This window comes from Strongylocentrotus purpuratus, unplaced genomic scaffold (genome assembly GCF_000002235.5).
Source record: "Strongylocentrotus purpuratus isolate Spur 01 unplaced genomic scaffold, Spur_5.0 spur5_scaffold_21, whole genome shotgun sequence".
NCBI lineage: Eukaryota > Metazoa > Echinodermata > Echinoidea > Camarodonta > Strongylocentrotidae > Strongylocentrotus > Strongylocentrotus purpuratus.
This window is the reverse complement of record NW_022145607.1, coordinates 23,722,853-23,747,545: the sequence shown is the minus strand read 5'-3', so window position 1 is coordinate 23,747,545 and position 24,693 is coordinate 23,722,853. Positions and strand designations below refer to the sequence as shown.

The 24,693-nt window shown below is 39.6% G+C and overlaps 2 protein-coding genes across 4 annotated transcripts in view; one reads left to right on the top strand and one right to left on the bottom strand.

Annotated features, from left to right (window-relative positions):
- The first annotated feature begins 2,584 nt into the window (after positions 1-2,584).
- On the top strand, positions 2,585-8,265 carry LOC589690 (alpha-amylase B). Its single transcript, XM_789325.5, has 5 exons — positions 2,585-2,680; positions 3,385-3,535; positions 4,609-4,838; positions 6,412-6,694; positions 7,332-8,265. The coding sequence occupies exons 2-5, from the start codon at positions 3,396-3,398 to the stop codon at positions 8,161-8,163; spliced, it is 1,485 nt and encodes a 494-aa protein (XP_794418.4). The 5' UTR covers positions 2,585-2,680; positions 3,385-3,395; the 3' UTR covers positions 8,164-8,265.
- A 2,748-nt stretch (positions 8,266-11,013) lies between these two features.
- LOC588817 (zinc finger MYM-type protein 3) overlaps positions 11,014-24,693 on the bottom strand; it is a 30,419-nt gene continuing 16,739 nt past the window's right edge. For 2 of the 3 annotated variants that reach the window (XM_030995415.1, XM_030995417.1), the window contains exons 10-19: positions 23,895-24,075; positions 23,112-23,278; positions 21,961-22,023; positions 20,476-20,691; positions 18,443-18,862; positions 17,176-17,322; positions 16,185-16,404; positions 13,546-14,285; positions 12,964-13,111; positions 11,014-11,682 (exon numbers count right to left, since the gene is read on the bottom strand). In XM_030995415.1, the coding sequence (XP_030851275.1) occupies positions 11,364-11,682; positions 12,964-13,111; positions 13,546-14,285; positions 16,185-16,404; positions 17,176-17,322; positions 18,443-18,862; positions 20,476-20,691; positions 21,961-22,023; positions 23,112-23,278; positions 23,895-24,075 (2,621 nt within the window). In that variant the 3' untranslated portion in view covers positions 11,014-11,363. The remainder of the gene's footprint in view (positions 11,683-12,963; positions 13,112-13,545; positions 14,286-16,184; positions 16,405-17,175; positions 17,323-18,442; positions 18,863-20,475; positions 20,692-21,960; positions 22,024-23,111; positions 23,279-23,894; positions 24,076-24,693) is intronic. The other variant, XM_030995416.1, reaches the window with a different exon arrangement.

The following is a 24,693-nucleotide window of genomic DNA, read 5'->3' as shown; positions in this document are numbered from 1 at the left end:
GCAAGTGTCGATAGAGGGCTCTATTTCACTCTAATTTTGTTGGCCAGCTATCAGTGTTTTTTGTGTGTGTGTTTTCCTGTTTAAAAAAAACAAACTCTACATGATGAAATTGAACAATTTTTTTCCCAGATCGATTTCAAATGGGGATAATATGAATTATTATTGGTCTTTGTTGGTAGTGAACATATATCTTTTTTTTTTGGCCCTCGAAAATTTGAAAATTTGCACCCCTCAGTCGTTTTCTTTACTGGCTTCTTCGCTTGACCGCCGGGGGGGGGGGGGGCATCCCCCCAAAAAGCTAAACATCACGTGTTTCTACACGTTTTTTTTCTCCAGGGGGGGGGGGGGGGCGGGCCCCCCGATCCCCCCCCCCCCCCCTGGATCCGCCACTGCCGCCCCCTCCCCCAACGCTTTTTTTTGTGTCGTATTATTTGTTTAATATTTAGAATGCAACTAAGCGCCAAAAAAGCATTCTTTCGCATGCTCTCCGTTTCAATGTAAACATTTGGGTCAACAACGTCTAGTTATCATTTCAGTTCTTCAGTATTTTAGACTGTCAGGGAGTGTCAGGGAAAATGTACCGTATGGCCATTTTGAGCGGCCATTTTGAAAGAAAAAACAAAACAAAAAGGCCTCCTCCTTCATATTTTTCGAAAAAAACAGGACGCTAAACATGTTTTTTTTAATTTGGCCTTATACAGGCCTATATCATTATCGAAGAGACAAGGGAGGGATTTATAAATTTTGTCTCGTTTTCAGTGATTTGGGGGTTGGGGGACACCACTGAATAAAAATGATTGAACACATGTCACTGTACGGTTACGCGACACCAACGTGGGTTTTTTTTTTTTTTTTTAATGTTAACGACTTTTTCATTCCAATATCACGCGATTCCTTACACTAAACGGTATATAATTGTTTTGTATTTTCAAGATAAACATTAATTTGATCTTCTTCAGGAGCACCTAAATAAGAAACACCTTTTTGTGTATAAATGATGGTCGCCCATCGTAAAACATTTGAAGAGATTGAGTGTAAAATGAATTATGATTGAGAATAATAGTAAATAAAATAATCAATGTGTTAATTCAGCGCGTCCATGTTATGTGCATAGGCCTATATGCAAATAGTACCATATGTATGTTGCCAAACAAAAGGAGTAATTGCCAATGAGTTGCCATGGTAATGGTCAGGTAGAGCGCTGTCAATCATTACAATGTGTATGGTTAAACCATGGTTAAACATTGACAATTTAATTGTTCGTAAAGAAGTTAATATTATGCAGTATTGGACAATAAATGCATGCATCGTTGCAAAAAAAAAGAAGAAGACTACTTTTACGATAAATTGAAAATGAGGTGCTGATTACATCATGACCTCCGGGATGTCTTCTTTCTAATATTAAGCTAAGTCCCGAACATAGAGATATATACTTAATAAGTTATGTTAGTAGTATATATCTCTATGGTCCCGAACAACAAGCATTTGGAATTTCATTGGGCAATGATCTCCCTAAAGGGTTAACCAATCAAAAACTCCAATTGATGAAACCTGGATCCCGATTGGTCAATCTATAGATATTGCCTATATCATTCTATACTATAAAAGGAAAACTTAAAGACGAGTAAGATGGTGAAATGAAAATTAATTTATGTTGCACAAAAGCATGAGGATTTAATTTGAACGTCAATGCAATACAATACAATACAATAAAGTCATTTCTATAGCGCTCTTACGAACTAACTGTTGTTTCACAGCGCTTTACATAAAAACGTCAGTATAAATATTGGAACTACACAATAAATTAGACTAGACTAAAAATAATAAAACTTTTCAACAAAGGCTCCACCTGTGTATATTTTTAATAACGGAATATTCGTTATGTTTATCCTCAGTCAATTTGCTACAAGAAACATCAATGTTATATCGACCGAGGGGAAACAAAATAAATAGCAGACACATGTCGTGGTTGCCTGGATTATTGGAATGCCCAAAATGAATGTTTGGGGTGGAGTGGCGTATTCAGCATAAAAGCTAGGAGCATAATGATGCCCAGTCTTCCAATTTCCTTTTTGAGACCCCCTCCCACTGACATAAAACAAAATGCAAGTACAGGCTATTTTGGTCAGTTCTTTTCATGTTTTGTTTGTTTGTCTTGCCCATGTCTAAATATCTTTACAGGGATCATTTATGCTACCTTTTAGCTAAAATGATACATATATTATATTCCGAAGTTATAAAGTTAAGAATTCACGTTAGGTGATTAAAAAAAAAATGTTCCTCAGTTTTATAAAAGCACGTTCGCAAACAGTCTTAAAGTGGGATCTCTATTTTTCATTATTTTTGTAAAAGACTTTTTGATGAATATTTTAACAAAGAAACTCCGCCCCTGAAACTAGTAACTAGTACTTTTCTTTTAGATTAATCATATAGCTCTATTCATTGTTGTGTTGATATACGGGGGTGCACAACTAGATCAGAAACAGGTCAACATTGATCCTACCAAATGTTGACCCGTTTCTTATCTAGGTGTGCAGCCCCGTATACAAAAACATAGATAAATAGAGCTAGGATTTATCTATGAGTTGTCATTCTCGTGATATCAGCTCACAGGCCTGTCGAAGACGGGTGACAGTCATCTCAGCTCATATTAGACCTGTCGAAGACGCCATCAGATCTGGTAAGTGCTGAAAATCTTCGAAACTCATCCGTTAAAACCTGACACTGGGTTTTAAATCACTTTTAACCAAAAGGAAAACTTAGGCCTCAGACTAACTTATCTGTTTTAAAACAAAAGGCCAGAACCTGTCAGTTTTAGTTATTTTATAAATTAGTTAATTTCAGTTAGTTAATCTAAATACTGGTATTCGTAAAAAGCCTTTTAACCTCAATTCTTAATTAGTATTCTTTTTTTTTTGGAACTTCGGTAGGATAATAATTTATATGCACAAACAATAACATTATTGCCTTATTAATCTATGGTTATTTGCAAACAAGACAGTGAAGTGCCAAATCATCATATTTCTTTTTGACTTACAGTTTTTTTTTAAACAGTTTGGGACATCTTTCACAATGCATGCGTAATCTAGTTCTATGTTTGATGATAATTCAGATCATTTAGATATATAATATAATTTGTTTTCCTCTATTAACGGTTACCTAATAGGAGATTTTGTTAGCCCGTTGTTAGCCAGAGGGAAGTCAACGACAAATTTTATCTCTTTAATTTCTGACTACCCCTTCTACATTTGCTTTTGTTCTATATATTGTTCTAATATTGCGGTTTTAAGGTCGGTTATTAGTAATTCGGTCAAACCACTGAGATTTGTCTTAAACCTAGATGGGTTATCGGTGAAACTAATCTATATCGTGGTTATTTCGCAGATTCTGCAACGATGCTTCGTCTCGTTGTCCTTCTCGTCGCGGCGGTCGGCGCCCAGGCCGGACTCTCCGATCCAAACTTCGTGGGGGATCGTTCTGTAATCGTCCATCTGTTCGAGTGGAAGTGGCCAGACATCGCCAATGAATGTGAAAGGTAAAGCAGATTCGAATGGTTGCAAGATCATTTTCCAACTATATGATTTTTTTTTTTCGCAAAGCGCATGCCAGGAGCGATTATGGAAGATTTTTTTGTCGATTTTTTTTCAGGGGGCGGGGGGCGGGGGGCGGGGGGCGGGGGGCGGGGCTTGAATGGTTTGGTATTCTTGTATTCTGTTGTTACTACATGTTTCAAGTTTATTGATACAAATCCACAAGGTCGGATTATCATCAGACATGTGCTTTTTATGGCTTGATAAAAAGTGGGGGGGGGGGGGCGGTTGCAGGAGGCTTGACACCCCACCCCTGAAAAGAAACATCTAACACCGCTATTTTAAAATATATTTTGTTAGATATAGTTAGTTAAAAGCAGTCATGTTATAAACATGTCTTTCTAAGACAAATTCTTGGAAGGATCGAAACAGAGGAGTAATAAATGTTGATACTTTTGAGAAGAATCGTCTGTATAATAGAATAACTTCTGCTTTTTTAGATAAACCCGGAAAATACCGGTAGTTCGAAAAAAGGGAGTTCGATATCATTTTTAAAAAAATTACTAATGGTGGGTGGCGCCATGGACATATTGCGATAGTCCTACTTTCTGTGATATGTTTTTGTAAAGTGCGTATTCATCTCATTATGACTAATGGAATAACTTCTTATCAAGGAATTGATGATAATTATAATATTACTAAAAATGTCAATACAATCACTGACAATGTCAATGATATAGTACTAATTTATATATCACCTTTTCAATTTGATACAAAACGCGTTGAGATGTCACCCATGGGTGATCGTTAATTCATAATAAGCTGAGATCTCTCTCCTCCAAACCATTCCCACCTTACCCCATTGCCCTCTTCACCGCTCCCTTAAACAAAATTAAAAAAAACCCCATCACCCAACTCTCTTCCGTTATCACCAATATTTCTCCCGGCTCTGCCCCCCCCCCACCCCCTCTTCCTCTCTCCCCCCCCCCCTCCCCCCCCCCCCCCCCCCCCCCTCTCTCTCTCTCTCTCTCTCTCTCTCTCTTTCTTTCTCTCTTCCTTCACCTCGTTCACCAAACAGTTTCCTAGGGCCTTACGGGTTTGCCGGGGTGCAGGTCTCCCCTCCCAATGAACACAAATACATCGTTGATTCCAATAACAAATTCCCCTGGTGGCAGCGGTACCAACCCGTCGACTACCGCATCAACAGTCGCAGTGGTCAAGAGCAGGAGTTTAAGGACATGGTGGACAGGTGCAACAGGGTCGGGGTTCGAATCTATGTTGATGCCGTCATCAATCACATGGCCAATGGTAAGGACATCATTCTTGTATCGTATCAGGTCGGTTACCCACTGGATTGTCGTCTCCAACTGTCCAAGAAAACTATCCCGGACGACTATCCCAGAAAAAATACCCCCAAGGACAATTAGCCCCAAACTACCCCCAGAAAACTCCCCCATGACAATTACTCTGGACGAACTACCTTGACCTTAGGAGTAGATGTCCTAGGAAAATGGCTACCATAGAGGTAGTTGTCCGGGGCAATTATTCTGGGAGGGAGGGAGGAGGGGGAGTGGGGCTATAATGATCATAGGGTGGTGCATTCCTAGATCAGAGAGGAAGATGTCCTGAGGGCTTATTGTCCCAAGGGGCATGTAATCGTCCTGAGGAAGTTGTCCTTGTGGATAGTAAGGTGTTGCTTAGGGTAAATTTCCTTAATACTCCTACATGGGTAGGTTTCCGAGGGAAGATAGCCGTGGCGGATCCTCCGGAACCAGGGAATGTTTGTCCTCGAACCCCGGCCCCCCCACTCAGAGGTCGGAATGACCGCATGCGTGTTGCCAAAATGTCCGGTAAAGGGGTACTTTTCGTGCGACAAAGTCCGGCCCGAGATTTGTAAAAAAAGGGGTGTATTTGACTTTTCACCCGGAGATTTCTTTAAAAAGGGGGTGTTTTTCTTTTTCTCTCTCATCTCTTTGGACTCCTGAGAAATTATTCCAAATTTAGGGGGGTACATTGAGAAATTTTCCTGATTTAGGGGGGTCTCCAAGGCAGGAAAAGCCCGCGAAAAGCCCACGAAAGGGGGGTTCGGAAATGTTGGCAGTCCTCAGATAGGGGGTGCTTTCAAAAAGAGGGTACGAGCATATGCGTACCCTAAATAACACTGAGTGGGGGGGGGGGCCGGGCCTCGAACCAGCCTCCTGAAAAATCTACTCAAGGGCAATGTCTACCCTATTGCATGTCTCATAGAAATCTATCGGGTTTGTGAAATACATGTGTATGTCGTTATCATGTTTGCAAATTTCAATAGGTGATGCACAAGGCTACTGAAATAACCTTCAAAAGTATTTGTTATCAATTTTTTTTTTTTAATCTAATTTTTCTTTTAAATACTTCACTTTGCTTGAACCCAGTAGTACACAAATTGGGCACTGGTCATCATCAATAGTGATCTGTCAGTTTATGACAGGTTCAGTGACCCATTCAAAATTCTATATCAAGTGTCTCTCCAAGTTTCTCTCCAAGTTCCTCGGTCTTGAGCCAACCGTTTCATCGTTTCATACCCTGTTGCTTCCACATTGTGTGATTACATCATCTAGAAAGCGTTTACGAGGTCTTCCCCTCTTTTTCTTTCCATGAATAAGACCTTCTATGACTCTGACCATCAAGCCCTCATCATGCCGCATTATGTGTCCAAGCCATTTCTTCTGACTCTCTCTCTCTAATCTAATAGTCTATCTAAAAATGGGATCAAATAAACAAAGGACCTTTGACCCTTTAGCAATTAACTTTTATGCACATACTATACTACACCTGTATGTATACTGTCTAAGATTGTTTAGAAATGTAAATGCATTACTTTCATATCATTTTTTTTCTTCAGATAACAGCTATTACTTCAAAGATGTGCCATACCATTGGGATAACTTCAACGTGCCCAATGGCAACTGTAAAAGAGCTGGTGGCCAAATAAAAGATTACAACAATGCAGATGAAGTCAGGTACTGTAACCTGAATGGCCTGGACGATCTTGATTTCTCGAGGGAAGACACAACAAATCATGTGGTCAATTACCTCAACAAGCTCTTGAGTTTCGGTGTTGCGGGTTTCAGGATCGACGCTGCGAAGCACATGCACCCGTTGGAGATTCAGAAAATCGTCAACAGGTGAGAAAGAAAGGAATGACATCTCAGTCACACCTAGACAGCAACCATCCCACTTCAATAGATGCTTAACAAACCGAACAAACAAATTACATAGCCTCCAGTGGCCAAGAATCATTTGGTTTAGAGTCGATGTGTTATTGGTTTGGTGGTGCGAGTGGCACCCAAGTCAGAACAAAGAGGCCACCACCAGACCAATCAAAAATTACATTACCTGAAGTGGACAAGAATCAGTAGGTTTGGACCGGTGCGTCGTCGGCATGGGCGTAAATCCTTACGTAATACCTATTGTTCAGGGGGGATGATCTATTTATTCATCCCCACCCCCCTAAACATTAGGTATTACGTAAGGAAGGATTTACGCCCATGCCGACGACACTTTTGGTGTGATGATGTGATCACTTCTTTTTTAAGACACATTATTTTTTTGGTTAGACGAGGCACTTTCAGTAGTTGAATTGTGCGAGCTCATAAGGTGATTAGAGCCTGAAAGTTGACTTGTTGGTCAATTTTAGAGGGAAATTTATATACATATTTATATGTAATTTTTTAAATAAACAGGATAAAAATGGTAGAGTGTATTTAATAGGTAGAAGTGCGTTATGTTTCAATCTCCACACGTGTTTCTCATTATATTCAGTTTGCTTGATTGCACTTTTGGTGATCGTCCATACATCTACCAGGAAGTCATAGCGGTGAGTCAGGATGAACCTATCTCCTCATCTGAATACACAGGCAACGGTGACGTGACTGAGTTCAAATTCTGCCTCAAGATGGCCGAGCTGGCCAACGGAAAGACTGCACTGAAGTACTTCCAAAACTTTGGAGAACCCTGGGGTTTGCTTGGTTCCTCACAAGCTTTGGTCTTCGTTGACAACCATGATAACCAGAGAGGACACGGTGGTGGGGGCAGCCTTGTGCACTTCAACCAAGGAGCAGCTTACAAGAAAGCCACAGCATTTGCTCTAGCCTGGAACTACGGAACTGCGAGGATCATGAGCTCCTACAAATTCAGTAACCCTGATCAGGGACCTCCATCTGGTGACTGGGGCAACACGTTGTCTCCGCAGTTCAACCACGACTCCTCCTGCATGGGTGACTGGGTCTGCGAACATCGCTGGAAACAGATTCGCAACATGGCGTGCTTCCGTAACGCCGCTGGCTCCGCTCCCGTCGCCAACTGGGACGCACCGAGCGACAACTTCATCTCTTTCTCCAGGGGCAACAGGGCTTTCTTCGCGCTTAGCAACGAAAGTTACGACAAGTGCTCCTGGCAGCAGACCGGCCTTCCTGAGGGCACCTACTGTGATCTGATCGGCGGAGACCCGACCAACGACGGTTGCACGGGCGAGCAGATCAGGGTGTACCGCGATGGCAAAGCTGAAATCTGCCTCAAAGCTGGGGAAGACTCCATGGTAGCCCTCACAAGCAGACACACAGCTGGCAGCGGGGGTGGTTCTTGCAAATGGTAGATCCCCTTGCATTGCTCCTCCCAGGAACTAAAAGCATTCTCTGAATTATACACAGAACTCTTAATTATAAATTTCCTGTGTCATGCAGGTCTTTATGGATAGTCAAGCATTTCTTTACAAGAACTGTACCTGTTCTGTACCTGTGACATTCAAGATGCACCAAACAATTTCCTTACAATATTATTGAATTATAAAGTGAATCAGTGGCAAATTCTACATTTTTTTCAAGGCTCATTTATTATTTTTTTAAATATGGAAGAAAGACTTCCTTTTAGAAGGACGTGTTGCATTGATTTGCCTCAAAACAACTCAGATTTGGTATCGCAAGTAAATCAAATTTTGGTCCAAATATTTTCTTGTCTTTAGGAGGTTCCCATTCCCACATATACGGCATTATGTTGGATATGTGCATCCTAACGTAAACTAATTGTTGTGTGGTAATCATAGATTAGATAAAGTTGAGTTATGATCACATGAGTGCATTGGGAAAGGAATCCAAGAAAAAAATACTATAGTCAGAATCCATAGTAAAAATTGTTGGCAGCTACTGTATTAATAGATCCGGTTTACTAACATATTCAAATGTATGGATGTTTCTTTCTGGGGACCTTGTGATGAGTTATTCAATTTACTTCTTATTCATGAATGGATTACAATACAATCCGGTGTGCATACCTTACATGTTGCTATGTCAGGTAAGCCTCAGGCAAGCTTTCAGGTTGTCAAGAACAATCTTTGATCAAAGAGTATGCTTACAATTTTAATATGTTAGTAAACTGGTCTATTTACTGGAAGACATGAAATAATTCATTGAAAGACACAACGCAAATTGGAGTGTATGTACATGTCATCCACATATGTCGGACAACTAGCTCAAGTTTATTTTCTAAATTTCGAACTCGAACATTTCAATTTCTTGTCTATCTGCAGACTACCTTTGTCATTATCAGGCATGTCCTCAACATGTTACACATAAAACTGATGTTATCAAAAGTCAGCATGGCTTAATCCTTAGAAGTATTTAAGTCTTCAATAAAATGAAGGAAAACAACAAAAGACACAATATCATACAGATGATATTTACACTGATGCTATACAATATCAATGAATACACAATACAATAAGAGCATATTACACCTTGCTATACAACTACAGACATTCTAAAATCAACACATATAAACACTAACAATGTACTATTCCCTTAATCCATCTAGTTTTGCCTTTGACAAGACCTTTGACATCACAATGACAGCGACTCTAAATATTAAATTTTTTACTAATACTGCAATGTAATGTGAAATGAATGTTTGAGTTTCAAAGCGATTAGAGGAAAAGCTTGATTTCTTGCCCTGCACTGTTGGAGGTATTCCACAAATACAAGTACTAGGATTTAAAGTTGCTCAAGCGTGGGTATATAGAGGGCAGCACACAGACGTACACATAGGAGCGTAATACCAATTGGCTCAGTGTTATGTAGTGATCGGGAATGATTGTCAAGTTGCCTACTTCACGAAATAGAGGTATATAATAGCTACTACTATTTATTATCAATCATATCAAAATCCACTAAAAATGCATTTTTGATTTCCCCCCCCCCCCAAAAAAAAATATTCATTGTGAATGTGGGATTACTATCGTGAAGAACTCCATGAAAATAATGAATGCACCTTTTTGCTCGATCACATTTGAGACGGGAAACTTCAGCAGGTTTTCCTTAATGAATACTAACAATTGAGTATGGAAAGAAGTTTAGGCATGCAGCAATTGGTCCTAACATGTAGTTTAGCCTTCTTCATTCACTCCTGTGGAATTTCTCAAGTCCAGTGAATCTTCACATAATTACTTGCTACTGCTGCTTCAAAATCAATGGAGTGAAGATTGGTGATACAGTCAAACCTGCTTTAGTGACCACCTGTCTTCAAAGACCATCTGTCTACAAAGACCACATTTTTTGTTTCCTTTAAAAATGGTTTCTCATTGAAACATGTACTGAAGGAACCTGTCTACAAAGACCACTTTTTGTGTTTCCCTTGGGTGGTCGCTATAGACAGGTTTAACTGTAGTTATTACCCCAACCAATGGAAGTTTTATGTATCAACAATGGAGCTACCCACAGAGATGCCAACTTTTGGAAATCAGAAATAGGGAGGATTTGTAATCGACACCAATTAATGTGCGCGTAGCGCACATCTCGAGCGCGTAGCGCCCGACACATGCGGCCGGGGTCCAGGGCCCGCCTTAGGGCCCTGGAAGCTCTGGGGTTCTAGATGCTCTCTGGTGCAATCTGAGCCTTATTTTGGAGCATTTTACATGTGTATTTAGTTAAATAATTCCCCCTTTTTTTTTAAATAACATAAAAATTGTACAAAATGCATGATGAATTACTTTCAGACTTCCGATTACACAGGTACTTGATACTGTATTCGGTCTTATACTTCCGAGACCATTTCCTGGTCTTATTTTGCTGATTTTCCGCCATTTGGATTCTGTGGCAATATCCACGCATTGGTTACGGCGATCCATATGCTGAAACAATCTTTCGCTACTCTTAATTTGTCTTTTAACATAGTGGAATTATTACATGCTTAAGTTAGCAGATGATATTTCTCTTTCAATTCACAGATATATATACTGATAAGCGCCCTCCAAAAAAAATCATAATAAAAAAAAAAAAAAAAAAAAAAAAAAAAAAAAAAAAAAAAAAAAAAAAAAAAAAAAAAAAATCATTTTTTTTTTTTTTTTTTTTTTAATAAATCGGGAGGATAAGGATGGTGATCGTAAGGTCGGGAGTTGGGGTGAATTATCGGGAGCCTCCCGATAAAATCGGGAGGGTTGGCATCTCTGTACCCACTACCCCATGTGCTCACTATCTATGTGTAGATAAAGGAGTGTGAAGCGTATTATACTTTACAGACACATACGTCAACAAGGCTTTACAGGTATTGATCTGACGCTAACATTTGGTATAGCGGTCTTGAGATGTGAAATTGTTATAAACACGTATTCCAATCTGGAGGAACGAGACTTCAGGGACTTTTGGTTCAGATGATGACATCTTCATTTGGTTTGTTCATCGGTGGATTGCTCCGTAGACGACCCCTCACCCAGGGCTTTGTCTGCTCCATCTCCGTCTCCTTCATCACCTCCTCCTTCCTTCTCTCGTTCACGCTCTGCTGCCCGCTCCTCCTCCTCTTCTTTCATCATTTGGTTTGTTCATCAGTGGATTGCTCCGTCGATGACCCCTCAACCGAGGCTTTGTCCACTCCACCTCTGTCTCCTCCTTCATCACCTGCTCCTTCCTTCTCTCGTTCGCGCTCTGCTGCCCTCTCCTCCTCCTCTTCTTTCATCTTCTGCTGCCACCCTGCCTGGACCTCCTGGATCATGCCATAGCGCCGCAGCATCCGCTCCACCTCCTCGTCGGGCAGCGTGGTGGCGGAATACCAGACGGGGCTGTCCGGGATGCAGGAGTGCTCCGGGAGGAGGTAGAAGATCTCGTTGCGCATCTTGATGCTCTCAGGGCTGCATGGAGGAGGAGGAAAGGAAGACATAGTAAACACAAATAAGAAGCTAGAGGAATTTACAGATTTGAGGGAGTAAAGTGCACACAAAAAATAACAAACAAATATATTTTTGCATATATTTGTGTTTATAAGATGATGAAGCAGATCCTAATCAAATGATTGGTTCAGAGCGTACACGTGACCAGGCATTTATTTTGCCTAACAAGTAATTTTACTAATAACTGGTCATTAGTAAATACTTATGACCGATCATTAGTAAAATCATGTTATAAAATATCATTTTATAAAACAAATAATACACATCATTTTGTTTGGGCATTAGTAAAATTACCCACACTAGGTACCTTTAAAACAGTCCAAAAACCCTCGGCTATCGCCTCGGGCGTGTTAGACTGTTCCGTAGGTACCTTGTGTGGGTAATTCTTACTAATGCCCTCTCTGCTGTGTATTATTTGTATATTAAAACCCTGAAGTATTGCCTCCTGCCACCCATTTCCACACAAAGTTTTCTGAGGTGGTTTGTGGCATCATGCCTGAAAGATTGTATCAGTTATAAATTTCCTCAACTCAGGTAGGGATTTAACTACACATCATAAATGTTGATTACACACTGCAAAATGAGGTTGGTACTAAACTGGGGCCATTCGACCTCTCAAATGCTTAAAGGCATCGCTTAACAATGTTAAAATCGAGATGCATGGCCCTACGTGTTATCAGTGTCTGTGATATTGTGTTACATTCAAGCCCTAAAAGAATTGTGCTTCAAAATGATCATGAAGTGCCTCAAAAAATTAAGAACAAATTTTTAAATTTTGATTTCCAATCATAACTATCTTGATAATCAGACAGGCGATTGGCTTGTAAAAGTCATGGGATTCCTGACTGACCTAAAGGTTTATAATTATGATTGCAGCATGAGCTAAATCCGGGATTTTTTTCAGAATCCGAGGCAAAGATACCAATCCCTTTAACTCAGGTAGAGATTTTACTACACATCATAATTGTAGATTATACCCTGCAAATTGAGGTTGGTACTAAACTGGGCCTTTCGACCTCTCAAATGCTTAAAGCCCCTCTGAACTAGTTCGGCTAAGAGTGATTAGACCACCCAGGAAGGTCACTGACAGGTGGTTATCTCATCAAATCAGCTCTCAATTAACATAAGAAAAAGGGGCTCATAGGGGACCAACAGGCACCGATTAGACATTGTTTGCTATATAGAGGGCGCAAGTAGCTATAAGTAGTACAGTGGGGCTTTAAAAAAAGTGAATATTCTCACCATTTGGAGAGGTAAAATTCATAGAGCTTGACAGGGCATCTGAGTGGGTTCTCAGTGTTCTCGCTTTGATCAAGGGTCTCTGCATCATACTCCCTCTTCTTACGGTTTCCGATGTTCAGCACAGCACCCTTCTTCCCTGCCTCAGCCTCTGCAAAGTACATAACAACATGAATAGCACGTCAGAGGGCGACTTTATATTTCATGGGTAAAATGCATAGGAAATTGTGTTTTATAGGTTTAATAATGCAAAAAAATACCCCAATTTCATTGTTTGCTTCGTGCACCATAATGCCTAGATATGCCAGTCGCTGAGGGTGTTACTGTAAACAATTTTGACAGAAAAAAAACCCTTTAAACAATTTTATGAACTCCATTAAAAAGTTGAAATAAAAGTTTTGTTATCATAATCCTGAAGGCAGTCATTGTAAAGCCAGGTAATAATTGTACAAACAGTCAGCCTTTTTTTCTTCTTGTATAAATCTTCAAAAGAAGATCACCATCATCATCGCTATGATAAACCAGTCTACCTCATTTCTATTCATTCATCAAACCATGTGACATCTCACAAAGCATAGAACTCACCATTCTTCTTCTTGGGTGGAAAGTAGCGTAGAAGGGAGACCTTCCCGCTGGGGACCGGGGCCTTCTTCACCAACTTCTGCATGCGAAAGAAAGCCAGCTTGGAATGTTCCGCCACCGACCTCATCCTCAGGTTTCGACAGTTGAAGAAGAAGATGGTACTGAGCAGGACGTGCGGCGAGTGCGCCCCCAACTGCTGCGAGGCCCACATCATCTCCTCGTTGATGCGGGAGTTCAGGAGGAGACCGGTGGTGGGGTGCACGGTCGGAACCCACGGGGCAAGCGCCATGTGGAGGCAATTCCGGAACTGATCGTAGTTGGGGCCGGCTAGGAAGTTGTCCAGGCGACCGTTGTCGGTGAGGTGTCGCTGGATGGAGATGTAGATGAGGAGGAGGGTTTCCGGAGGGTAGGGTTGGCCGTTTGGTTGCCGGGCGTCGCGGACGAACTGGATCAGACCACGATGGATGACGTCTTGACTACACTCCAGGATGTCTGGTTTGAGCCTCTGTAGGACAGGTTTTGCGCCTTCGTTCAGACCCAGGACAAAGAGCTTGTACGCCAGGAGACCTGCTGTCACCCAGGCGTCGTCTGTTCGAGGTAAGGTGGCCTGCTGTACGGCACCCTGAGGGTCGATGACCTCATCTACCATCTCAACAATCTCCTCTTCTGATGACGATGTGATCTCTGGTTCATACTCCTCCTCAACATCATCAGCATCCTCCTGATCCTGGCTATCTTCACTACTGCCAATCAAAATAATAATATACCCAACATGAATATCATCGACAATCAAATTCTTTTATTAAATATATTTGTGGCATTCCACCCAGTAAATATATTTAATAATTGAAATTTCTCCCAGGAAGCATTACATTTATAAAAATCAAATTCTTGTTTTACCTTTTTTCGATATCCCTAAAAATAAATTTTACATGTAGCTTTTCTTCCTACATCATTAACAACAACCAGATATATGCTTTATCTTCCTTTAGTATACACTCATGTAGATAATTATTTTCCCTTTGTTACGACTTAGGCAGTTGAAGTTCACGGGTCACATTACACGTAAAGAAGGCCTAGAGAATCTTGCTATGACAAGGAAAATTGTGGGAAGGAGGAGTAGGGGAAGAAGGACACTTTGGATGGAAAGTCTGCAGAAATTGTTGGTAGAGAGAAGAGCGAAAGAACTGGGAGTGGTACTATTACAAAAGGCTAGGAACCGAGGGTTGTGGAACAGCATGATCGCCAAAGTCAATCCATATGTCACTTAGAGAGAGAGAGAGAGAGAGATGACTTATAACATCCACCTTAATGAAAGATTAAAAGAATCTGACCAGCATTTTCGTATAATGAATCTTGACAGAAGTTGGCAACCACACAAATGATTAATAACTGTCCATCAACATAAGACTTTATTTCACTTCAATATCAGTTTATAAATCTTCCCTCAATTATATATCTCCCTTGGGGTCCTCCTTCATCAGTGGATTGCTTGGTTGTTTTACCAAGTGCACATCGTTTGCCATCTCATTCCATGCCGTACGTTGCATAGGATCCAATATTTGTGTGTGCAAATACATGTACCAACCTACCGTGTTTCCCTTTTTTGCAAGCTTCTTCCCATTTCTCTATGTATGCATGAATGTCTGAATAAAAATTGACCACTAATAAAGAACAAAAAATTACGATACAATATTTTCAAAAGGTTTTTGTGATATAAATTACCACTTCTTTCTGAAGAAAACAAGATGCTGCAGGAACATAATCCTCAGCAAAATACTGAGGAAATTCTACTTGTAAAGCAACTGGCATTCTATTATTACATTCTAATAAGTCCTTAAAGGTAAAGACCAGTATTGGTAACGCCCCAATTTCAAAAAATGAAATGGAAGCTCTCATTACCGATCATGTGAAAGAATATGTTTTGACTAATACATGATGATAAAAAATTTGCTGGGAAACCGCCTACTAATTCATATATTTGGTAAATTTGTTTCTCTCATGGTCGTGTGAGAGATATAGGGCAGTCCCATATACATCTTTCTGTGTATAGTGCTTGTAACTTTACGAAGAATGGACCAAATTTCTTATCATTTTGATGATTCCAGAACCTTGCAGATGCTAGATGCTAGATGATCAACCTTTTCTGATCGATTCCACAACGTTTCTTTCACAATGCAATCGCATGACCATTACTGGTCTTTACCTTTAAAGAGAAGGTTTTGAGTTCTGGGAAGTGGTGAACAATAATTTGTGACGATATCATTGTATTATGCAAGTGTGGAAGAATATCAGATAAAACATGTTCCCTGAAAAGCATGGCTCTTCAAATGCCGTAATATTCTAAATATATTGCATGTACATGTAAAAGCATAAAAATCGGGACAGATTTTTATGCCACATGTTTGTGTAGTCCCATATACATCTTTCTGTGTACAGTGCTTGTAACTTTACCAATACTGGGCCAAATTTCTAATCATTTTGATGATTCCTGAATCTTGTAGTACAGACCAATTCCTATATGCTAGATGATCAACCTTTTGTGATCGATTCCACAACGTTTCTTTCACTATGCAATCCCATGACCAGAACTCAACTTTATCTTTGATAACAATTACAGACTTATATATCAAATTACTCACATGTAAACTTTTGTGCGCTTGGCACCACGGCTACTGCGCCGGAGGCCCGTGTCCAAGTCTGGCGCTGGGGCAGGGGGTTGCGCAGGGGAAGGAGCAGAGGCCCTCTTCCGCTTTGTCGCCCTCTTGCGTCTCTTTGGTTTCTTCTTGAGGGTTATCTTGGTGACCTTCTTTGTGATCGGCGCTGGAGGCGGAGGGTCTGCTTCGTACTCCGGAATATGACCTGATTTAGGACAGAAAGAGGCAAAAACTCACTTGATCCTCGTTCATACGTTATTTTGAGACGATTAACCGTGTCCAAAATCCCCCCCCCCCCCACCCCCATGGCTTGACTTTTCTGTATGTTAGTAGACACAGGTAAAGTAAGTACGGTATGCAAAGCTGCTTTTCTCCAGCATAGCTACTTTCTTTCTTTCATCCCACTTCTTCTTCTCTTGTTTCTTTTATTGTACCTTCAGGTTCTATCTTATATATTATGTAGAAATGTTGTCATCATTGCTGATGTTGTTGATTTGGAAAACCTGGAAAACTTTTTGTTTGTATTTCATTTTATATTTGAATTTGTTTTATCTCACAGAGATGTATTATCCTGTTTTTTAATACATTAAATGAACAAGTAAATAAATAAATAAATAAACAATATAAAAAGTTTCATAGCTCCATTATTCTAAACCACATAGAGTTTAAAAAAAACTTGAGACAAAGAGGTGACAAAGCCTAAACCAGACAATAGTTGGAAAACAAAAGAGATAGCTTTCCAGCTCGATTTTTTTTGGTTTGAGTCGTTAGCAATATTCAAAACACTCATGAAATAATATCTTGACAATAGAAACATTAATTCATGCAAACACATGTTAATTACAAAAAGTTCTAAATAAATTAAACCAAATTTGCTACAAGGCAAAAGTTTTCTCGAAAGTGATAAAATAAACAAAAGAAAATGAAGGTTTGGAATGTACGATTCTATTCAAATGATGGAGATGTTTAGACTGACCTAAAGCATCGAGTCCTTGAGTGAGCTCAGCTAGAAGCTCCTTATTCTCTTTCTCATCATCATCTTCTAGACCAGTGTTCAGCAGAAGGATTTCGTCTGAGACCTCTGGAGAAGAAAGGATGGCAAGAAGCTCATCCACACCCATGTCTACCAGGGAGAAGACAAATATTATATCATTGAATTGAATTTGAATTTCTTTATCGTCATGCACAAATAAAAGGAAGGCATAAAAATCGCCTTACGACTCACATTTGTATAAAATATAACAATACATTAACATACCATAAACAAATAACTACAAATAACATAAATAACATAACAATGTAAAATAATTTAATCTCTCTGTTGAGAGCCAGCGGAATTATTTGTACACCCCTGGCTCCCAACAGACAATAATAACTTACATATATTCTAGAAAATGTTCATGACAAAAATCAATGACATATAAAAAGAACAAATCACAGCCAAGATCTAAAATGTATTATGCATTAATTATTAAAAATTTCAGATAAAAATTGTATATTTTTGGTAGCAGACATATTAAACCGTACATCATACTGGATGTCAAAAAGGAGAGAAAGAAAGAGAGCAAGAGAGAGAGAGAGAGAGAGAGAGAGAGAGAATGGAAGAGAGGAACAGTTCAGTGTGAGATGATAACTTCACAAGTATAAAATTGAGTATAAGATTTCAATTAAAAAAAGCGACCAATGCTATGCCTTGTTTGATTTATCTTTTTTAATTTGTGGATACCCCCATCCTCATAAGAAGGCCATTAGCAATTTTGACATTAGCCAGTTAATAACTTTGGAAGTTGACTCGAAATCTGAGAAAAATGGGAAGAGGGTAATTTATCAAATGACAAAGATCCTCGTCACCATTTTATAAAACAGGTAATACACATCGTATGTTCAGGCATCAGTGACATTATCAAAATTAAGTACATGTACTTTAAATTTGTCAAATCTGTTCCAAGCAGACTGACTGTGTGGATGATTTGTACTAACCACCTCACTGATATATATATATGTTATACGAATAATACACAGCAGTGAAGGCATTAGTAAGAATTACCCACAAAAGTTACCTTTGGAACAGTCTAACACGGTCATAAGTAAAATTATGTGTATTTACTAATGACTGGTCATTAGTAAAATTACGCCTTAGGCAAAATAAATGCCTGGTCACGTGTAAGCTCTCAACCAATTATATGATTTGGATCCATTTCATCATCTTATAAATTGGATACCAGCAACCCTGTCATTCTCACCTTCCATAGGTTCATCCATCAGTCCGCATTCTACCATAGCCTGGTCAACGAGCGACGCCCTGGTCCTCTGCCCCAGACTCCCTATGCTTCCCTCCTTCTCACTGACACTCCCCCTCTTTCCCGTCCCATCGTGCTCCGAGGTCCCGAGGTCGCTCACGTCGTCCTCCAGGGGGCTGGCGGCCGCCGCTGCCATCATGAAGAGTTCCGCCTCCAGGGGGTCTGAGGGGATGCGATCCTTGATCTCCTGGATGGTCTTGAGGAGACGGTCGCAGTCCCGCGCAGCCACGGGGATGAACATGGGGACGGGGACAGGGATCGGGACGGCAAGGGGGTGCGGGATGTGGCTGGTGTACATCTGCATAGGCACCGGGATGAAGACGGGGAAGGGGATCGGCACTATGGCAGGAACCTTGGGGAAGTCTGGAATATAAGAGAAATATCAAAAACATTGCATGAATGCTCCTCAGGGAGTGGAGAATGTGCATTTATTGTGTGCGGGTAAGCCTGAATCCGATGACCGGGTAATAATGTATCTGTAAAGCGCTTAGACACATTCGATGTATTGGGTGCTGTATAAAAGCGGAATATTATATTATTATAATTATTTTTATGAAGAAATTCGACTTCTAGCTTAAAGGTAAAGACCAGTATAGGAAACGCCCCAATTTCAAAAAATGAAATGGAAGCTCTTTCTTACCAATCATGTGAAAGAATATGTTTTGACTAATACATGATGATAAACATTTTGCCGGGAAACCGCCTACTAATTGATATATTTGGTAAATTAGTTTATCTATTGGACTGTGAGAGATAAACGCACATGTCGCGCACATCTGCGTAGTCCAATATACATCTTTCTGTGTACAGTGCTTGTAACTTTACCAGTACTGTGCCAAATTTATTATCATTTTGATGATTCTAGAACCTTGCAATACACCCCAATACTTATGTTAGATGATCAACCTTTTTCTGATCGATTCCACAATGTTTCTTTCACAATGCAATCGCATGACCATAACTGGTCTTTATCTTTAATCTTCCCAAGAAGGACAGATGGGCCATCATGTCGTGGCTATTCTTGATAAAGGCGTTTCAAACAAAGCAACTGGATTCTAGTATTGAAATGATGAAAGCAAATTTTTGGTTTTACACCAATGCGAACATCAAATATTAAATTCAATGACCAGTGAAAGCCCAATTTCAGAAATCATTTCAAAGAAATCTAGACATGATTTTAGCACCCTGATATTAAGTAGGTTTTAAATATAATTATTGAAAATATATTTTCATACAACCCCTGCATGAAACAAATCTATTCCATCACGATAATTAACAGAATGAAAGTTTTATGACATTTTCTGAACAGAGTAAATTGAAGAGGAGCTCGCAAGATATGTCAGTGTTGCCAATTTGTGTTTCACTGATGACAACTTCTAAACGATAAAGACTGCTACAGGGAGACAATCAAGGACAGGTCTTTGTTAGCAGTTGGCCTTTCGACACAGGTTCTTCATGCAGGTATCAATGAGAGAACCTGCTCAGGTGGAAACTGGGGGGTGTTTCACAACAATCCTAAGTTGAACTTATCTCTAAGTTGGACTTAAAAATTATGGAGAGCCACTTGTAGTCTTAAAATAAAATATATTCAAAAGAGAAAAATCAAATATTTTAGACTTTACATTAATTCCACATGGTGAACATGAAATTTCTTGATACTAGAAAATACGAATGATTTGAATCAACATTTATGCCTTTTAAATTCATTTGTACAAAATATTTTCATAGATGCTAACGACTTCCCATAATTGTTAAGTCCAACTTAGAGATAAGTTCAACTTAGGATCTTTGTGAAACACCCCCCTGAAATGTGAACTTTCTATACTGTAAGTGATCACTATTCAGGGGAGAGAGAATGTCATAGGTGAAAGGTCAGACACATGCACACACAGACACACACACACGGGCATGCAAAAGGTGATTCCAAAACCTATAAATACTATTCCAACTTCTAGGCAATTCCCTCAAGAACCCACCTGTTCCGACGCACATGTCCTTCACGATTGGTCGACACATGGTTGCCTTGGTGATCTGAATGGGGCGGCAGGAGGTGATCTTGTTCCGCATCATCTTGGGGGGCGAGGGTAGATTGGGCGGGGGAGGGGGCGGGGGCTTGATGTAGACTGTGTTGGTGGTGATCTGTGTCTGCTTGTTGGTGAAAAGCTTCTTGTTTTCCTTCACGACGGTGCGCGCTACAGAACACAGAGAGGAGATGATTCAATTTGTAATGAAATATAAAGGAATCAATCAACGAAGTGAACTGAAAATAAATCAGTATTGAATAACTAAATATACACATTTGCATACAAGGACATCATACATTTCATAAATCGCATTCAATCTGAAGATACAGCCATTGTAAAAATGATAAAACCATGCAAAGGTACTGATGATAGCATATCAGTGGTAAGAAGGATATGAAATATAAATATAGCCAGGTACAACTGCTGTAATATATTATTCATTCAAGGAAACACCAACAAAATGTTTTGTTGTTGTTATTTTGTATGTATCAGAAAATAAACTAAGAATGAGAGCTTTACCTCACCCCCCCCCCCCCTCCCTCAAGATTGAAGTTTATATCTGAAGGTATATGTAACTAAGCACTAAGTTGACATGCTATGATACAAGACTCGATTCGGTCGAACTTACAAAAACTTAATGTAGCCCCTTCGTTTTGGGGAATCTCACATATTGCAGTGAAACCTGTCTACAAAGGCCACCCACGGGAGACAAGAAAATCGGTCTTTATAGGCAGGTGGTCTTTATGTACAGGTTACTTTTGTACATGATTTAATGAGAAACTATTTTCAAGGGAAACAAAAAAATGTGGTCTTTGTAGACAGGTGGTCACTAAAGCAGGTTTGACTGTATTTGCAAATCAGAAATAGGATTTAGATTCAATATATTCCTCTTTAGTCAAAAAGCATATTTCTAAGGGAGACAAGAAAGTAATGGTATTGTCCACCTGGAGTAAAAATTCAGCAGTACCCCTTGGCGGAATGAAAAGAGTCTGTTTCTACCGAAGCGCCATGAAACATTCATTCACACAGCAAACAGAATATACCAGGTTTACCAAACGTCTGTAAGGTGGGCATTGTGCGAGTGCTACGCAGAGTAATGCTTTGTGTCACGTTACCTTACACGGTTACATTAACGTTAACGTTTTACAGAACTGAGTGGAAGTGTACCAGCAAAATCGACCTCTGGAGAAGGGTCCACTATTCTTTTATCATTAGCATTATGAATCCAGTTATGGTGTCTTCCCACAGCTAGTAATAATCCCTCGGAGAGGACTAAAAGCCGTCGGTCCCCTGGTTGTTCACTTATATGCATATAATGCTTTCTTAGCAGTCAGGTAAAACAATCGTCGAACAAACAATACCAATCTGTTAGACTCCGAAAGTAAGAGTATTTTGAAATCTTGCAGAAAAATGATAACATTTTTGTATTTGACTTACGTGCACTCAGCCTTTCAATGGGTAGAAGTGACATGACCTTCGCAATGGTAGGAGTTTGATGCTCTACAGAAAAATACAAGATGTATACTCATCATTAGGAGGAAAAAGAACGTTTTTAAGCCCCACTGCACTATTTTGGCCAAGAGGGATTAGACCTCCCTGCATGGTTATCTCATCAATTCAGCTCTCAATTAACATAAGAAAAAGGGGATCATAGGGGACCAACGGTCACCGATTAGGCATAGTTTGCTATATTGAGGGCGCAAGAAGCTTTAGTAGTGCAGTGGGGCTTCCATAGTATTTTATTGTGGAGTGCATTATTGGGCAATACACACTCTAATGACTAACGTAGGTAATACAAGATGCACTGTGCAGTAAAGAAATTGCTGACATGGCATGTTTAATAAGCGCTGCAGACGCTTTGGCCAATTACTTGTAGCTGGTAAATAAAAAATGTAGATGCCAGCTACATGTATGAATGAGCAGATGGACGTGTAGAAATGTCAGTTTTATAATCAATTCTCTCTCATCATCCATTATCCATCAGGATTATCATCACTATGCAAAGCACACATAATCTATGGAACATACCACACTTCCTTTGATTTTCTGTACAGAGCAAATTGGAGAGGAGCTCGCAAGGTATGTCAGTGTTGCCAATTTGTGTTTCACTGATGACGACTTCAAAACTTTAAAGACTGCTACAGGGAGATGTATACTCATCATTAGGAGGGGAAAAACACCTCTTTTTCATCATCTTATAAGTTTATAATCTCTATGCAAAGCACACATAATTTACTGAACATATCACACTTCCTTTATTGACTAATAAAAGGTGCAGGGAAAAAGTGGATGCTGGCCTCACATACATATGAGCAAACAGAGGTGTAGAAATACCTGTTTAGGGGGTTATAACAATACTCTTTCACCATTATCCAATTGGTTTATAATGTCTATGCACAACACACATAATCTTTGGAACAAATGACAATCAATCAAAAATCCTTGTGATAACAGAATGATAATTCTATAAAGGGACAGCATCAAGGAGTACCTTCCTACCAGCACCTATGTACCACCTAGGTTTTCCTAAAGGACAGTAGTGTCATACAGAGGTTTGAACCCACGACCTTCATTATCTCTAGACTTACGAGCTGTGGATGTAGGAATGGGTTGTGGTAGCTGAGTGGTAACATTGGGAATGTTCTGTTGGGTGTAGAAGAGTAAGAGGCACTGCTGGTTGCAAACGTGCTTTGTGTGACCTCGCCACATGAACTTCTCCGTCAGCTGCCGACCCGTGTTCTTGCAGCCATCGCACCTGCAAGAATAACGATGAAGGTCAGTGCTGAGCTTGAGCTGTTTCGATTCGTAGTAATCCAGGGGGGTGTTTCACAAAGATCCTAAGTTGAACTTATCTCTAAGTTGTACTTAAACAATTATGGAAAGCCATTAGCATCTTTGAAAATATTTTGTAAAAGTTGGACTGAAATGTTGATTCAGATCATTCATATCATGAATTCATGTTCTTGATGTGGAATTTATGAAAAGTCTAAAATACTTGAATTTCTGCTTTTGAATGTATTTCATTTTAAGGCTACAAATGGCTCTCCATAAATTTTAAGTCTGACTTAGAGTTAAGATCTACTAAGGATCTTTGTGAAACAACCCGCTGGCTTCAAGAGTGACCCTCAAAGTTAGAGAAGGAAAACACTCAAAGAAATTCAATGTTTTGAAGAAGATCAAAATACATGAATTAATCAACAGATGCTCTAAAATATAAGAATCCTACATGTATAAATGTAGTATATTCTGTCTGTAAAAGAACTGTGGGATGAACTTTCCTCTAGGGTAAAAAGAGAAATTCTAAAATTATACATTACATAAACAATCGTTTACTATTTTGAATATTCTGACTTATTAAAGTTCTGACCTACCTAGCCACTTTGTAGAACCATAGCTCGTATTTGGACTTGCACTCCTCTTGGCAGAAGTGCCGCTTGATCCCTCCAATGGTATCGGACACCTCCTTCTTGCACATCTGGGCGCAGTAGTCGCATACGATGCACTGAAGTCCCAGGGTCTGTACGATCTCTTGCTTGAAGAGCAGCATACAACCTGCAGGAAAAACAAAAACAATTATGATAATAATAATAATAATATTCAGTTGTTGTATAGCGCAAAGTACCTTATGAAATAACATCTCTATACGTTTCCAAAGAGCTTTCAAAATTATTACCCTAGCTTTAGCTTCGGCAATGATAGTGATATTTGATAGTGATATTTGTATAGCACTATTCTAAGCACTTTACATGTAATTATTATTAGACCGGCCACAAGGTTTGATTAGTTTGCTATTCTGCACATGATAGTGCACACCCTCCACTCCTTGAGGAGTATTCCAGCTAAACCCATTTTAAAAGCATACACATACACGCGCACTGTATGAAGGTATCTCAAGGATAACAGAAAGAACCATGATATGGAAGATTTGTGGTGTGAAACTATCCGATAGAATGAACATAAGGGGGTTCATGGAATGGGTCATGACTTTAATAAATGATGATAATGATGAAGATGATGATGATGATGTTGATGATGATGAAGAAGACCATTTCTTTCGGAGTTAAACAAATTCAAAACCTGCCCTACATCACTCATTCATTTTAAATAATTGTTTCTTCCCTTTATTTATTCTGTTTATTGATACTTTACACTGCAGAGAGCAGTGTAAAG